The sequence below is a fragment of the Mugil cephalus genome, chromosome 6 (genome assembly GCF_022458985.1).
Source record: "Mugil cephalus isolate CIBA_MC_2020 chromosome 6, CIBA_Mcephalus_1.1, whole genome shotgun sequence".
Taxonomy (NCBI): Eukaryota; Metazoa; Chordata; class Actinopteri; order Mugiliformes; family Mugilidae; genus Mugil; species Mugil cephalus.
Genome location: NC_061775.1, coordinates 13,447,381 through 13,465,685, shown reverse-complemented (window position 1 = coordinate 13,465,685; position 18,305 = coordinate 13,447,381). Strand labels below are relative to the sequence as shown.

Genomic DNA, 18,305 nt, shown 5'->3' with positions numbered 1-18,305 from the left:
GAGCTACACATGGTGTTAAAATAGTTTATATAATTAAAAGTATCGTTTAAAAGTGAATATTGATGAATTTGCCTTAAACAATGAATAGATAATAAATTGATATTTGGTAAACTGCAAGAAACAGCTAAGACAAGTATCAAAGTGCCAAGGGTAATAGATATATAAGCAGATAATTAGAGATAAATGGTTAAAAGTAATCAATAAACACTGAAGTAGTTAAAAGAAATTTATAGATAACATGCTATAAGGAAAGTAGAGAAATGGTAAGGTGAAACTAAGAAGGTGGGGTTAAAACCGCTGTCAAGGAAAAGTTTGATAAGGGTTGAATGGTAAACTGAAAGTACTTAATAAATTGATAACTTATTTAGTTAAACGGTTGTCGTTTATAAGACATACAATGCACCCTCTGATTAAATGTTGTTAAGCTTTGGCTTTCTTCTTAGATTAAAAACGAGAATATAGTGACTCATGGAATATTCCCCAGAGTTTATCAATAATTTGTGCTCATAACTGTTGGCCAACACAATGACAGCTGCGACGGCCATTTCAGTTACATTCCTTGCAGAACAAATGTTTTCTCAGAAGTTCAAATACAAATTCAGATCAGAGCCCTGGTTTCATAAAAAAAAAAATCTTTTACTTATAAAAATTATTTCTGCTGTAACGAACTGAAGGAAGTTTTAATTAAAATAGATCATACATTTAGTGATCTTTTAAAATGAAATGCAAGGCAGTAAGTGTCTCCATGTTTCAGGCTTAACTAGATATAAACTATTTTTCATAGTCCATATGATCTCCCCTGTACATATGTCACTACTTAACATAACAGACAACAAACATGCATATATACACATGCAGTACAAGTCAAAAGTGTTTTTTCTCAGTTTTATTGTTTTTTCTGCATCGCAGGTTAGCACTGAATACATCCAATATTTTAGATTCAGACACACAGTAGTCACCTTTTGCTTTGATGATAGCATTGCACACTCTTGGCGTTCTCCCAATCAACTTCAAAATAAATAAAAAATGAATAAATAAAACATATTCTGGTGAGTTAAACACTTTTTTTGTTTACCACACAATTCCACACACATGCCATCCAAAGTTTGCATTAATTAATAATGTAGAAAACAGAATAATAAAGAAAAACCCCACTAATGAGAAGGTTTTAACCGGCCTTTGTAAAGCTCTGGAGCCCGTTTACTTTCTAAATAAAGTTAAATAAGCAGCCTAAAATAAAAATAAAAAATACTCAAGAACTTTTTAATTTTATGCTGAGTCATATAATCGTGACTATGACTGAAGCATTCGTAACTAATTTGACAATAAATATGACTAATAATGTGATTAATAATTAGGGAGTGGTTTGACGCTACTGTCCCAGAAACTATGCCTGTTGTTCCAACTATGACCAGCGAGTGTCGCTATATTCACAAAAACAAAAACAAGAAAAAGAGTCCAAACTCCAAAATTATGTTTTCACGTGGCCAGTCGTGCACCAATGCGGTGGCTGCATGCAAATCAGCTGCGAGCACGCAGGCGTTTACTACTGGAAACACAGGACTCACCGGTGGCATACAGCGACAAGCTCTTCAGCAAAAAACAAGCCTCAAGATTCCGCTCTGGATATTATAGGACACCTATCCGCTTGGATGTGCAATATGACTTTTGAAGAAAATAGTGGAGACAACTCAACAGAAAGGTTAGTACCTCCGATATTACTGTTATTACTAAAAACAAACAAAAAACAAACAAACAAACAAACAAAACTCCAAACATTGTATTTGACTCGATGGGATATTCTCGGAAACTGTCAGATGCGTGGAAGTGGGACGGCTACCTTTCATTTCTCCTCTGCCTGTTTGCTAAACTTAATCCTTCTTGATATGATATTATTTAGTAAAGATTATACTTTTGATAACCAGAAGCGCTCTTATAGCTGAGTCTTGGTTTACTATTGCAATTGTTATAGACATGCAACGTTACACTGCTCGCTGCTCTTAAATGAATGAATGACAGCTGAAATATGAAATAACCCTGCAGTGTTTTCACGAGCTAGTTTTAATTCATTGTATTCATTTTTTCTTTTGTTCCCTCAGGATGGAATCGGTGGCTAAAGCCTTAGAGGAGGTCCTGAGCTCTGCATTGCCTCAGGGTTGCATCACTGTCGGAGTCTACGAGGCGGCAAAGTCACTCAATGCGTGAGTTAATAATCGAGATCTCTACTGTAACTTTTTAGCTAGAGGGAAAGAGGTTGAGGGTGTTGCGTTTTTCTTCTTCCCCTTTCCTGACTCTTGCTTTCCTTTGTTGCCTACAGGGACCCAGACAATGTGGTGCTGTGTCTACTGGCCACCGACGACGAGGAAGACGTGGCTCTGCAGATTCACTTCACCTTGATTCAGGCATTCTGCTGTGAGAATGACATCAACATCCTGCGGGTGAGCAACATGAGGCGCCTGGCAGAAATACTTGGTGGCGTGAAACCTGGAGGGGAGCCAATGGACCTGCACTGTGTTCTTGTTACTGTAAGTGTCGTTACTCATGTCTGTCCTTTGTAAACTTCGTTTTATTGCTCATTTCCCATTAACAGTCAGAAGTATCCAGACTTTATTGCTTCCCAGTGCCATTGTCAGAAAGGGACTGTTGCTAGCACAGGTTCTGCAGTCTGAATCATCTGTTTTGCACGTTTCATAAATCAGTAGATTTGAACTTTTTTTCCTTCTTCTTCCTCTGCAGAACCCTCAGTCGTCCCTGTGGAAGGACCCTGCACTGAGCAAAGTGAACAGATTCTGCAGAGACAGTCGTTGTTTGGATCAGTGGGTGCCTGTTATCAACCTTCCCGACCGATGAAACTGCGTGGAATATTAATGTATTGTGTACATTGGAGGAAAAAGTTACTGCACAAGGCCTGTGTTAATGTCTGTGTTGGACTCGTTTGGAAAGCACCCCAGAGAGAGAGAGTGAGAGAGAGACAGAGGGACAGAGAGAAAGAGCACAAGGAAGAGAGACACTCACCAAGACAAGAAATTTACCAGGCCGGGGTGAACTTGTGGACGGAGGAAGAATGACTCAGCACTCTGGGTTCCAGGATTTCCAACGTATGACTGCGCCTTTCTCTGCCGAGAAAGATTCCTTCAGAGGAAACTGAATCATGTGAGCACACGTGGTAGTGCGCACAAGTGTCGGGACTGGGGAAGAGCAGACAAGAGAATGCCTCAGTTGACAAGACTCCAAGAAATGGGCCACGATGCTGTGGACCTCTCAGCTTGAAGAATTCCTCATCGAAATTTGACCAAATCTGCGCATTTCTTTAACAGCACATCTATTTAATAGTATTTAAGACATGTCACTTTGATAACTCAAAAGGGAAAGTTTTCATTTTGTTAATATTATTTTAAGGGCATTGCAATGTCTAGACTTGTCCACTAACTGATATTTTTATGTGTTATTAATTTAATGATTTATATTTATTGTGGATAGTTCACAGGACTCTGCCTTGTTAAGTTGAATGGAAATAAACAACTCAGCTGTTCTCGGGATGTTTTGACTCAGTGTTTTCCAGTTACTACAGGTTTAACGTACTTGTAAGAAGTCGCACGGCATCTTTTGTAACCGCGCGAATGAGGCGCAGCATGTTGTCACACCGGGTTTTAATTTGTTTATGGTGGATTGAAGTATTTACACGACACATTTCCAACCTTTTCTGCGGCCTGGATCAGTTGAATTGCAGCACAGCCAAAACATCACTATTCACAAAACAGCTGCAGGCACAAAATCTTTGAAAATGAGCTTCACTCCTGCATGGGAACTCTTGTGAAAAAAAAAAAAAAAAAAAAAAAAAAGAAGAAGAAGAAAAAAAGTCAACCTTTTGCACACGTTGGAGATCTTGTTACAGCAATGGGTGGAGAATTCCCATTGTAGTAGAGCCTGAGAGGGATGGGGTTCATCGTGAGAGCTCATTCTTCACAGCGCTCTCCGTTTACGCAATCAGAGCTAAATTTACTGCTGAGAGGATTAAAAATAGCAGAGGGGGGAAAAAAAGTTGAAGACCCCTTTCAGGCAGCAAAAAGAGAAAACCAGAACTTATTGGTGCTTGCAGAGTGGGGAGGGACAAAGCTCTCCACACATAGAGTCACGAGACAATGGATGCATGAGTCAGGGCTATTTAGGTCTCTTTTGCTAGAGCCGTACAGTACTTCAGCTTCGTGGCTAAAAATAGCTCCATGAATAGAGGCGTTCCCCCTGACCGCTGACATGCGGACAATGGTGGCACTTGCAATTAACAGGCAGCGTACGCACAGTGGCTGACCTGCTGCAGGGATGTCGGTTTGCAGCCGGGGATATCTGGAAGACAAGAAACCTCTCTGGTGGTGCCATCAAGTGGAGGGTGGCAGATGGGGTGGGAAAACTGGGTCAAAATGCAGGGCTGACTGGAAGACAGAGAGGAATGTGGGGCGTGACAGTGGCTGGAGGGTTTGTGGTCATGTTTAATTGACTGAAGTCAAAAGGAGCGATTTGCAACTGTGATCAAACTGTGGCCAAAGCATGCAGATATGTCAAAGTCCATTTTTTTAAGGCAAGCTGCAGGGAAGAAGCATTTTTTTAGTATGAAAAACACATTGTGCAAAGGCTATGATACGTCTTTCACGGAAAGTGGAACAATAATACCAGGAATACCAGTGAGGGATGAGCGTAAAATAACACCTGAAAATCAACTATGCTTATGACAAGAGGGAGGCTTTACCGTCACATGGGAGTGGCAACTGAAAGTAGGTGAGATATTGGAGATACCTGATTATTAGGTTATCCCAGGGTTTCTTCGCTGCACTGACAGGCAACACAATCGCGGCAAATAAAAGCTGCTACAAAGCCAGCGCTATCCATCATCTGACTCAAGTGAGGATTACATCAATGTGGGCCAACAAATATGGCCTGACCTGATTGGGGATGTAACATCACACCGGAGGAGACTGAGCAAGGAGAGAAAGGGTTGCCCGGGACAAGGGATCATTGCATAACAACATCGCTCGGGGGCATGTAAACACCTTCACTGAGAAATTAGAGCAAACATGCATGTTTGCTCTCTTGACCCGATACACTGAACATTGTGATCTGCGATCTCAACAAGATAATATCATCCAAGACTCAGACAGTTACACCAGTATATTTTAAAGATAAAGATGTGTGAATGTGGGTGACTACACGGTGTTGGTTTGAATATTTAACTATCCTGTAAGAAAAGATTTCAAGTTGCACACACAAACTGCTGGAAATGTAGAACTGTCTCAATAAACACAGCACAATAAGTGTTTTTAAAGCACCATTGACCAGTTACTTGGTCACTAGTGGAAGTCAAACAAGATGTTAACATTAGCATACAGTGTTATCATCTTATAACACTGGTATAGCTAACAAGCTAGCAAAGAATTGCTAACTCATAGGCTATGATTTTGAGTTTCTGTATACCCAACCAACTGAAAGTCCTGTTACCTGTATCATTAAATACTTTTTTTTTTTTTAGTTTTTAAGCGGCTAAATGCTCCGCTGTGTTTCCCTAGCCAGTAGCTAATGTTGCCAAGTTGCTGTTTGGTGCTCTCAGCGACAGGATAGCACAGAACATCCAGCCTCCTCCGTCTTCCTACACACCATCTAATTAGATGCCTTCTGTCTTTTCATCATTGCAGCAATTTCAGTAAAAGTAGCATTTATTAGTTTCAATTCCAACACAATCCTCTGGAGTCCAGTTGCCATTGTTTGAAGTGCACAAAGAAACTCAACACAGCAACACTAGCAACTAGTGTTTAGTCAGCGTAAATAGAGAAGGTCTCTGGTATAGAGACCTTCTATACCACACTGTTAAAGCTGCAGATCAGTGCAATGAGTCAAAAGATACTAAAATAGTCTGTAAAAATGGGGAAACTGCAAAATCAGACAATTTCCACCGCAGAACAAAAGACCACTGGTTTCCACTGTACAAACTCTGTCACTTAACTAATTGTTTAACTAGTGTAACTTTTTTCATTTTACTTACATAAAATCTGCATAATGACAACATGTTTGTTAAGTAAAATATTATAGCACGGTGCATAAGGAATCTCATTTTTCGCCAAGTTATTGTTCTCTTAAAAAAAGAGCAATACGAATGACTTGATTTCAACGTTTATTTACCACAAACGGTAAAGGCAGAAGATGACAGTAATAACCATGTGTGAGGAACCACAGACACCGTAACTGTTTGCTGTGACACAAACCTAGAATCACTAATAAAAAAAATAAAAAATAAAACAAATGCATTATTATCCCAAACAACACGTTCAATTTTAATTCAAAAAGTTGAATCATGTCACAAAATTTAAAGGTGAGGTTTGACTGAATCCTGTAAAGTACAGTTAACAAGCAAGCACATTCTACGTGGACGTACGTACTACGCTACAACGTTTGTGGACTAATAGCAATGAATTACTGAACACAAGTCAATTTGAAATATCATGTCATACGCAGAGCTAAAGTCTATAGTAAGACATATACAGTCTCAACTCACCTAAAGGGCCGGCATCATTCACAGTATTAGACAACAGCACTTATGTGACCAGAAGGTAGTCAAGAGGTTGAAGAAGGATCACTTCATTTATAAGGCCCTGGCTGGTAAAATTGCAAAACTAGTGTCTCATGTCTTTGCATGAGGAAAATACACAAAATGACATGAAGATACAGCCACGTCAACGTGAAAAAATCAAAGGTTTAGAGCCTCTGTAAACACGGAATGTTTCAAACCCATAACAGTCATCTAGTGTTTGGAGGTTTCACAGCGCCTGAACAGATCCGTAAGAAGCCTCAACCCTGCAGACGAAGAGAGAAACTAGATCTGATCGGATGGCACGGATTTAGTGTTGAATATTTGTTTGTGTTTTCCAGCAATAAAAGTCGTGTGTCTGTGTAGGTCATTTTAGCAAGAGGATTATTTCGTCTGCAAATTACAGTGTTGGTCTGGACATGAAAGTCAGGAGAAACAGTCTGGTGTATGGTAATTTATAGATAGTCGTGATATTTAATACCTTTGGATTGAATGTGATTAAAGTTCCAATATCTAAAAAATTTATCCGATCAATAGGTTGTTTGCCTTTGGAATGCTAAATGTGTCAGGACAATGCAAAAGAAGCATTTAAAAGATTATATATTATGAAGTAAAGCAGGAGCTGTGCATTGGTGGCGATGGCCTTCCACCCATTCCATCTGTCCTCCTTTGATGGACGGCACAGTTTACCCGTCCAACGGCAGGATATCATTATCTTGGGAGCTCATTATCAGCAGAACGCAAACTACAACAACTGTTTCCTCAAGCAGGCCTGATGAAAGTAAGAGGTGAAAGCTGAAAGCCTAAATCTGATTGGTCTAGTCATTAAGGGGGCTTGTTTATGCATGCTGCGATAATTATAGAGTCATCAGCTCTCCCATTCATGGCACAGTTCCTTTCAGGCTGAGGTCTGTGGCCTCGCAGATCTTGCCAGATTACAACGTACGGAAACAAAAGTCACCTCTTTTAATCATCTTTGTTTAAGCTAAAGCTTTGATCTGAGGCCACAGCGTCAGACTTCTTGCCTGGTCTTTGGTGTCACTGCGATCTGACTGAAAGGCAGAAGGGACTGCACTCCCTATAAGACAGCTGCAGGCATGAGAAAACTTTAAGGGGTACACTGACCTTAAGGCAGGTTGTGGGTATTACTATCAGCACTTTTACACAAAAAAGAATCAAAATCAAAAGTTGCAAGAATTCCGGCGTTCCTCTACAAAACCGTGCAGGGCTTCTTGTCCTTGAAAGGGTTTTCTGAAGCGGGGATGCCCATGAGCAGCGGGTCGTTCTTGGCATGCTCTCCACAGTAGCGCATCAGGTCCGACGAAGCCTTGGAGACCTGCAATAAATTCGGTCAACACAAGGCATCAATGTAGAACACACAGAAAAAAATTGTGGGAATAACTCTAAATGTAGACGCACTTTTATCCTCTCGATGCTGGCCTCCATTCTCAGCTGCTGCACCGTCCGCCTGGCCTGAGCTATGCTACTGGAGCTCTGCATCTTTGACGACATGGCAGTTTTTGGGACAGCTGTGCTTTAACCTGTGTCAGAAAGAAGCACACTTAATACATGTAAGCTTAATTACTGGAGAGATGCAGATGGCAATGGAAACCAGAAAAACCACAGTATAATGAATCAGCTCGAATGCAGACTGGCAACAAGATGTCCCCGGTAAATGAAAGAATCAACACAAAGGTCGGGCTGCTGCTATAAATACAGCTGAGGTCATTACTGCCTTTATGCAAAGTCAGCCAAATCAGCATCTGAGCTGATGAACATGAATGGATTTGATGTTATGTTATGGGTGATTTTAAATGATGAGTAACCTCACAGGGAAACCAACAACATTTTCTTTATTTATCTTGAGAGCTGTTTGCAATGTATCCATTGTACATGTGCTAGTATTTACAATACAATACAATATGTAAGATCAAGGTGTTACTAGAAAACAAAATCCACTATGAGGGATGAAAGTAATTTGGAAGCTATAACAACTGGCGTAAACATAAACATGTCTGACGTAAATATACCCAGTGTTAGCGGCAGCACTGTTAGCTTGTCTTCTGCTAATATTGCAGCGTGCTTCTGGATTTCACCTGGGGACTGAATATGCTCTCAGCCTGTTGCGGAGAACATGACAGAGTCAGTGTGTAATATGTGGCCTTGTGATTGGCTCATCAGCAATGCTAGATTGACAGGTCTAGTATGGCGCAAACCGTGTGAAACAGTGCGCTGTTGAGACAGCTCCTGTATCGCTGAATGAGTGAAGTGCTGACTGAAAGATAATGTCTTCTGCCTTCGTTTATCCCTTTACTAAAATATGTTGGATTCAGGTATTCGTGTGTTTAAAGAAATTTTAATTTGTAGGGGAAAATTAAAAAAAAAAAAAAAAAATATATATATATATATATATATATATTTAAAAAAAATGTCTAATCAACCAAGTATTTCGCAACACCCATGCAGTACCTCTGCAGACACCTTAGGGGTCGCGGACCCCTTGTTGAAGACCTATGGATAATAGGATTTATCACAAGGCAGCCATAGAACCCAATACCAAACATATCTATTATATTTATCTGTAATATTTGAATTGTTACGAGATGTCGGGAAATTCCACGGGACAAACAGTAAATGGGAGGGACTCACCACCAAGTAACAACCTGTGCGTGAACAACCTTGCATAATATGACACTGTACAGTATATAAAAATGAAGTTACTAAGACAGTGAAGGAGAAATATCTCAAGAGCCGCGCAACTTCTCAGAAGTAGAAGCAGCTGACCTAATCTGGAACTGATTCAATGTGCGTAAAAGCTGTGACCCAACCTAACGGACTTCTGTTTCACAATTCCCACTTCCAGGATACAATGGTTTGCTTTTACCGCTTCATTACGTCACTCTGTGAACCACTTGAAGGAGAGGCTGCACAACTCGTCTTTTCAACATTTCCCTCTGTGCTCAAAAGGAGAAGCAGCTTTTGAGAAAAATCGTGGCTCCTCTCTGTTTTTTTCCCCCCACAAACATAATTGCGTGCAACAGTGAAAGAACATCTTGGATTCAAGTTTATAGAAGAAGTCAGGAGAGGACATGCACAACCTGTTGAGCAACTCCCTTGTGTCCACAACTATCGTTCGGCTTTGATAATTTGCAGCTCTTGCTCCTGGAACAGATAAAGACAACAGAGTGGAGAGTGGCTCTGTGGGCCTGACAGAAATAATGTTTGGCATGTGTTGCGGTAAATATTTGCTCTGTGCTCTGGTCCAGAATATTATAGGGGAGGGGAACATGATGGACGGGAAGGGAGATGAAACAGGGGATACTGTAGAAATTAATACTGCAGAAAGAAGACAGGAGCATGCAGCCCTCTGATCCCCCCACCCACCCACTCCCTTCCGCTTCCTCCACAGGAAGCAGTATGGCCACTTACTCTCCAAAGTCTAAAATGATTAAATATGGGGTGGAGGCTTTAAAAATAGCCACTACACACAGAGAGCGGTAAGCAGGGAAAAAGAAGCAGCTGCTATTACAAGAATGGAAAAACCTTGCCTAAGCAGACTCGATTGCTTTCCTAGAGACTGCATTCAGAGGTGAATTTGCTGACACATGCAATATTGCGCTTATTTATTGTTAGGCTAATAGACGCAGTCTGCTGTCGTAGGTTTTGCTTTCTTGACCTGGAACTTAGCACTTCATGTCGTGCCTGTTTTGTCAACACAGCTGTACTTTTAAGGATCACAGATGCACGGGCCAGGCATGAGTAGACGCTGAAGAAGGGAAGCCTGCGTCACAGCGGGGCTGGCAACGTGCACCCAAACGTCTGCACGCTGCGTGACGTTGGCCGCTGCTAGAGAGCCTTGAAAGCAGAACTGGCAAGACTCGCCAACTCGAAGCAGAAGCTCGGAACTCAGATTTAATTAATCAACAACTTACACCTTTCATATTTTATCAACAGAACATCAAACTGCACAAATACCTTCCCTTTCCTGGTATGACTGGCATGTTCGAGAAGTGCTTCCGTTAAAGTTCACCTTTCCTGTATTTTCAGTGGCTGGAAGAACACTCTGTCACTATGATAAAGTGCCCTGCTATTTTAAAAATGATGCTCTAAATGATTTGTTCCATACCTCAATAGTTTTAGCATTCATAACCATTTCCAGTTTCATCTGAGAAGTACGGTTAAAACGCACTAGAGGGTGAATGAGGACACTGCACCGAGACGACTCCAGTCTGATCAAAGAGAAGCAGCGCTGCATTCTTCAGATACATGATATAATAAATGACCTATTCTGCAGCAGTACAACTTTGCAGAAAGATTTGATTTCTGCCAGAGCCACCTCAGTTCAACCCTACCGAGCCTTTACTCCATGGAGGCACATGAGGACATGAGGAGAAAGACAAACATTCCTAACTTCCCAAGAAGCTCTTTGGAAGACTGTCAAATTGTAACAGTCCACATTCATGCAGCCTGAGTGCGTGCTGTTAATAAAACCAAAGGGGGCAGACGCGGACACTGATGATACACCGATCAGCCACAATATTAAAACCACTGACGGGAGAAGTAAATATCACTGACTATCTTGACATTTTTGGACCTGGCATTCATGTGGATGTCACATGTACCACCCACCTAGACCAGACCGCCCCCCCCCCCCCCCCCCCCCCCCCCCCCCCCCAATGGTTATGACACCCTTCGATGGCGGCAGCCGTCCCAAGCAGGATGCAGCCTGACACACACACACAAAAATAGTTTTGGAACAGCTCAATTCCCAGAGGCCCCTCCCTTGAACGCACAGGACACCCTCACAGGGCCCACGTCCATTCTCGGATGAGTCACAACGGTTTGGGACGTGGAATATGGTCTGCAATCTAACAGAGTTGGACAGATTCACACTTCCAGCTGGTCTGGCTCATCGCAAAGGCTCTGCTGTGCAGCTCCTCTCATTTAAAAACTAATTAGAAAAAAATGCCGAAAGAATCCAGAACCAGCCCGACTCTTTTATCCACAAAACAAAGTACAAAACTGCCCGATCCTGATCTGGCAGCACTGGTGCATGTCTAACAAACAGACATTACAGTCACATTGGCAAGGAGTCCTTTAATATTTAATTGTTGCAACCACTACTATAGTACATGCAACCAATTCGTTCTGCAAATACCAATTTAACTTTATACGAAACCTGAAGCAGCCAAGGGAAAACATAAAAATCCATTTAAAGCTATTACCTAAATGCATTTTTTATTTTTGAAACCAGACCGCAGTCAAACAAATGCAGCAGAGGGAGGAGAGTCTTCATCGCTCTAAAACAAACACAAACAAGCAGGGAGCATTTATCACTGCAGGGTGTGTGATTTTTAGTGTGTGCAATGAGCCTTTAAGATCCTACTCGCCCAAAGAATGTCTGCGATTCCCTCAGCTGTGGTGTGTCTGTCTGCATCTTAGCGTGCGTGCTTGTGTGTGGCGCATGTAAACATGTGGCACACTGAAGGCATTGACGAAAATATGCTTGAAGCCTCGCAGCAGAGACGTTTCTCTCATGTGGCCGCGGGGCTTCGCACAGGTGGGCTCTCGCAGCGCCAGCGCAGAGGTCCTGCAGAGTTTACGACAGCAGCTTTTGCCCTGTGGTGTGTAACCCACCGTCTAGATCTGCTGCATGAGCAAGTGCCCCGATAACACTAGATTCAAATCAGCTGCATCCCAACAAGAAGTTATTTTCAATCGTTTTAAAGATTGAAACATCCATCCCCGTGGACTGTGTATGGAGACGGGCAAACTCTCCATAACTATCATCCATACGATTCGCCAAGAGCAGTTTTAATGTTCTGTGTTGGCTCCGACAGTTGAAAACTCCCACCCACGCGACACTTAATGTGGCTACAATTTAAACAGTATTATATAAATGCGCTCTAATGCACTTTTCCCGGAGACAGTGTTTTTTAGTTTTTGTTTTACCGCTGGAAAGTCGGTCACTTTTTTTCCGGCATAAACCACTGTAGAGAAAGAAGGTGCAGCGATGTGACAGAACTGTAAAAGCTCCAGTCTAAACGAATGATATGACTGACAGAGCATGGCTAAACCGTCTTCTTGATGATCCAGTTTGACGGAAGCTACAGTGTACACCGTGGTGACCTTCAGTTATTATTTTGCCACTACGCTTTTCTGCCTTTCTGCACTTTTGCCACATTTAATTTCGCCTTTATGCCTAAAGTGAAAATATGACTTAATTCTCATCCGGATGTTTATACCAATACACAGAATGAATAACCTAAATAACAGCTCTTGTGATGGTTCAAGTTAGACGGTTAGTGGAAGCAAACAGTTGGGAGTTGTTAGTTGTAGGGGGAGTTAACGAGATAAACTAAAATCACACCTGCCAGCTTTCAAGCCATACACAAGAAGTCTACTACCAAAATGTTCAGGGTGGAACTTGCACAAAAATGCAGACATGCAGTCAATCGGCTCCTGATGCCAATGGTTTGTATCTCATACTGTACTGAACATCCTGCACCAAATGACACATGGATACCAGGAACATTCTGAACCAAAGCTTGAACCACGAAAGCTAACTTCCAAATGCACTGTTCTTATAACTTCATAGTATATTAATTAAATCTCAGCATTTAAAACATCCGATTCCAACAACTATGCATTTATTGCATTAAAACACAACACAAAGAGACCATATAAGACTTGTCTCGTAGCCCAGAGAGGTGTTGTTCAGCATCTGACAAAAGACAAGCCGGGCTTCTTGTTGCAGCCTTAATGATTAGTTATCAGCTGCCCAGCTTCCACAAATGTAGGGCCGTGGGACCCGGCGCAGCTCTGTTATCTGTCCATTACTCTGCTAAACTGCCTGGCAACAACAACAACACCGGCAGTCTCCACAGTCGGGCTCTTAGGTCAGGATGTGTGGCTGCCCCTGCAATAAGCTCCGAGGCTTAGGCACATTTGAGAGGCACGGTGACAATGCAGACAGGCTATCAGTATTGTGACACACACAATGCACAATATTTGCGCATTGTGTCGAACAGAGGCAACCGGGGACGGGAGTTCAGAGCTTTTACAAGTTTAACTGCGCCCTCATGAGTGCTAATCTCAGACAGCCTGATGCTATCTGTGAGCCAGACTGTTCAGTCAGGCGTGCAGAGTAAAGAGACAGAGGCTTCCAAAAGAGAAACAAACACACAGTGTCTACTCTGAGTTTTGGTGGAGACGCACTGTGTGACTAATGCTATAACATTCCAATCTGCACAGGAACACCATCGATTACAAGCTCCGATGGTGACAAATATATTTTGAAGCTTTGAAGACCTGTGTGAAGTCAGCCGCCGTGAAAAGAAACACTGAAGGCGTTGGTGTTTGAGTTGCAGACTAACAGGATAGGAGGGTTCCAAGCCACTGAGTCACAGGCTTTGAGTTTCTCTCTGGGCCCCACGATTTCAACGTGCACCTTTCCCCTGAGCTCTGTAGCAGCATGCAACACCTTTGCTGAAGGTGAGGTCAGCTGTGGGACAACAGACGCTCACTCCAGTTTCTGTCCTTTTTTCCCCACCTGGGGCCCATGTGCAGAAAAACAGGTTCCGCGTGCGGGAGCGCGTGTACGGTCGCAGCCTGCAGTCAGCCGCAGCCCGTTTATGAAGTTCAAAGCTTTGAGTAGGCTAGTGTGCTTCTGATTCCCTGAGAAATAAGTTCATCTACCGCCCTTCATGCACACCCCGCGGAGAGGTATAATGAATAACATTAATGGATTAGGGCTCTCTTTGAAGTTTTGGCGACTTTTCTTTCATATCGGCAGAAGACAAGCAACTAGAAAGCCCCAAACCAGGTGCTGCTCTCTTCTACTACACATCACCATGTACAGTATGTGCTCAGTTACCTTTCCGCTTAGCTTTGATTGTTTTCCAAAAACTACAAAACAAAACAAAAAAAAAAAACGCTTTGTATTTAGGAGATACTGCCTTTATCCGAAACATGGAACATACAAAGGAAGCAACAGGCTCAAAGAAGCGAACCCAGCATGTCTGGAGCTACGCAGGGACAGACAGATGCAATGCAGTGCACCACCAGATGCTTTTGTTAATACAGAAATGCTGAGACACAGATGGATATGGGTGTGCGTTGCATGCAGAAATCACTTTGAATTAAAATAGGACTGTAATTACGAGGACTCCATAAGATGGACTATAAATTATTTGGTGATCACATGATTTCAGCCTTTGGTTGCACCATTTGTTGTCATTGGTTACTAAGTAACAAATGTTAGCATGTTAACACATGGATGGTGAACATGATACATCTTATGGGTGCCACCATGTACCTCAGATGACTGTGTAGCCTCACAAAAGCACTAGCACGGTTGAAGGCCCGGCGGCACAACAAATGGAAAACAAATCATCCTCCTTGCTGCTGTTAACCAGTTCTGTTTTCCTGGAAGTCTTTTTTATAATGGTAGTCTAGAGGAAAATGGGCTTTTGGGTTGCAGTCTACTTATTTCAACATCTGTGTGCAAAGCAAGGCAGACTATGAACGCGGACAGCCGTTACGCACATAATTACGTTCCTACTACATGGGTATGCATTGCCTCCTGCACAGATAGATATGATGCCAAGTATCAAGCAAAAATGTCCGGAGCTGAAAAAATTAGTACAAAAACAGCAGTTCCTTAAATAGCCACTAGAGGCTGACTAAAGGTGAATCAATCCCCATAGATGTTAAAATACCAAACTTCATAGCGGTTCATAACAGGTTCTGTTTTCATGGACGTCTTTTTTATAACCGGTAGTCTAGAGGAAAATGCGTTTTTGGGTTGCAGGGGAGTTCTTAGTTGCATTTCTGCAAGTGACCACAAGGAAAAAAATTGAATACAAGGCTGGAAGGAGGCATTGCATCCTTATACTTGTTCTCCTCATGCTTCTGCATTTTGTACGGCACATAACTCAAGCACGTTGGTTTCCCTCTCAAGCCTAGTTGACAAAGAGCATCTGAAACTTCTCCAGCTAACGTGGTGTTGGGATTGCAAACACGAACGGAAAAACAAAACTTTTTTTCTTTTTAAATAATTATGATTGTGTGCTTTTTTGGCAAACGAAGACAGTGGCTACTGTAGTAATGTCACTGCGCCAAGAACGATGCACAACCTAGTGCTATGTCTCCACTTCTTGACTGCAATGGTGGACGCGCAACATTGTCAGGCTGGATAATAGCTCCAGCTTTGGCAAACATAGTATAAATAATGAGCGTGCAACTTCTGCAACAACCTATGTGAAACCACGCTGGCAATCTTTTATGAATATCTGAGATCTGCAATCCCAGAACGTACAAAAACATGACTGCATCAACTTTGGACATGATTAGGCTTTGGAAATGCACATGCATGCATATATAGTGTGTTTAGTTAGGCATGCCATGAAATATCTCGGCAATCATGAGATTACAGGTTATAAAAGATTGCACTGTTATAAAATCCCAAATGCCATAATATAAGACAGATAACGACTTTGGTTAATTTCAATGGCATGTAGAAGGTCTGATATCATCAAGGCTGCAGAACTTTGTCTGAGAAGTGGGGTCTCATGGGTTAATTCTGTCTCTTTCCAGACTTGATTATCTCCACTTAGATATCTGAAATGCCTTATAACTCTGCTGTCAACGCTACAAAACCTCTAAAGACAAGGAGCTGTCTCGTCCCAGGGGAATGGTGCACACGGCTCCAAGAAAGAACCCTCAGGGCACGGATGAGTGTAACAGTTAATGAACCCTTAGTAATCCCTGTCTGCTCCTTGATTTGACGCCGTGTGAACCGTCACGCTGCCTGTCTTCGCCTTATCTCGCTGCACACTAACTCTGAGACAATAGAGTCACAAAAAGTGGCTCCAGGAGCAAAGGCTAGAGATCCGCTTTTGTTGTCTTCTGGTAAAAACGCCGCAAACGTGATGAATACTAAATGAGTGCGTCTGTGTGGCAGCGTGTGCATCTGTGACTGTGAATGTTCTGCATGCAAGGTGGGCCAGGCTGCTATTTCCTGGTGAGTGGGAGACATGAAAGGAGGGGAGATTTTTATGGTGCTGATATCACTGCAAAAAATGCGGTAGGCTGTCTCCACCCTATCATGGGAGAAAAACTCCCACTACTAACAACAACTCCAAAAAAAAAAAAAAAAAAAAGCACTCTCAGCATTAGGCTGCCTACATTGAAATCCCCCAAGGAGGGAAAAGTGAGCAGGATGGAAAAAAAAAAAAAAAAAGCCCACTCTCTCCCACCAATACTTCCTGGAGCCGGGGGCAGTCCTGGAAATGCACGGGTCTCCCCGACAACTGAGCTTTGTCTAGACAGAAACCAATGCTCCGCTCACTGGATAGGAATTCAGTAAGCCCACAGCCCTTCATTCTCACACCACCTTTAGCTTGCTGCTCTCACATGGCACTCAGCAACCAAGTCACAGTTCACATTGTTAACAATAATCCAGCATTTACACTCCTGCCATTCAGAAATGAAGCAGAGATGTGCATGTGGCTTAACAGGGTGTTTTCTGCATACAAAAATCAGCCCTTTTTACTTGAACGTGCTGAAGAAAATTCCCTTCATTCCAACCGGGCAGCACGCCCTGAGCCGCTCATCACGTTCTACTTCACATCAAGATTCAAAACCAGTAATATGGGCTGCAGCGCCACGTGAAGGGCATGGAGAACCGAAGGCTGTGTCAGTCCAAGAGGATAACATGCTTGGCTTTCTTTTCCAACACGGTCCGTTGCTTAAGGATAAACATCAGCAGCTCGTCCTCCCCCGTCTTACATTAGGCAAAGCTGACGTTTTCACGACATTCCTCCAAGGTTATTAACAGTCTCACCTTTTCCCCAATGAACCCACACTCATGTGTTGAACTAGCTGAAACCTACCACACACACACACACTTATCACTTTGCATGTACAGTGCTAAGGTTTCTTTGGGTTCTTTTAATTGATTCTCTCTCAAGTGAAGGTTCATTCATCATGTCACTCAGGCTATCAGGGCTAAACCTTCCTACGACTTGTTTTGCTATTGAAATAATTTGGCCTGCCCATCTGTTACAACACCACTGTCTACTAGAACATGCAGTCACAAACACCACTTCGTCACCACAAAAATAATCAGTGCTAATTATTGCACTGCGTTTACATAACACTTCCTATAAATATAATGTACCATCAAAGCTATAAATGTGATTTCACAATCTTTACACTACAGTCTTAGTTTAGCAGGAAATAGTGAATCATACGTCGACTTATTTCAACATCTGTGTGCAAACAAATGCAGACTATGCACGCGGACAGCCGCTGTAATTACATTCCCACTACATGGGTATGCACTGACCTCCTGCACAGATAGATATGATGCCCCTCAAATTAAATAAAGCCAAACATCAAGCAAAAATTTCCGGAGCTGATAAAGGTCGTACAAAAACATCAGTTCCTCAAATGGCCACTAGAGGCTGACTAGAGCCTAGGCAATCCCCATAGACTGTTATGTTAAAATACCAAACAGGGGGAAAAAAATAATAAAAAATTTGTCAGTTAAAAAAAACAAACAAAAAATGTTTTGCCGGCTGCAGGCGTGTGACACCCATCGGCCTGTTGCTTCCTGTTGTGTTAGGGCAGAAATAATCACGACTTCCGGAGAAGTTCTCGGAAGTTAGCCATGCGTCCTTGAAATTTTATTTAATGATGAATAAAAAAATGTCACACAGCCTCTTCT

At 42.3% G+C, this 18,305-nt stretch overlaps 1 protein-coding gene across 1 annotated transcript; it reads left to right on the top strand.

The window, feature by feature from the left end:
* Positions 1 to 1,538: 1,538 nt before the first annotated feature.
* gadd45ab (growth arrest and DNA-damage-inducible, alpha, b) lies at positions 1,539 to 3,532 on the top strand. Its single transcript, XM_047588333.1, has 4 exons — positions 1,539 to 1,702; positions 2,100 to 2,201; positions 2,318 to 2,525; positions 2,737 to 3,532. The coding sequence occupies exons 1-4, from the start codon at positions 1,653 to 1,655 to the stop codon at positions 2,848 to 2,850; spliced, it is 474 nt and encodes a 157-aa protein (XP_047444289.1). The 5' UTR covers positions 1,539 to 1,652; the 3' UTR covers positions 2,851 to 3,532.
* The last annotated feature ends 14,773 nt before the right edge of the window (positions 3,533 to 18,305 follow it).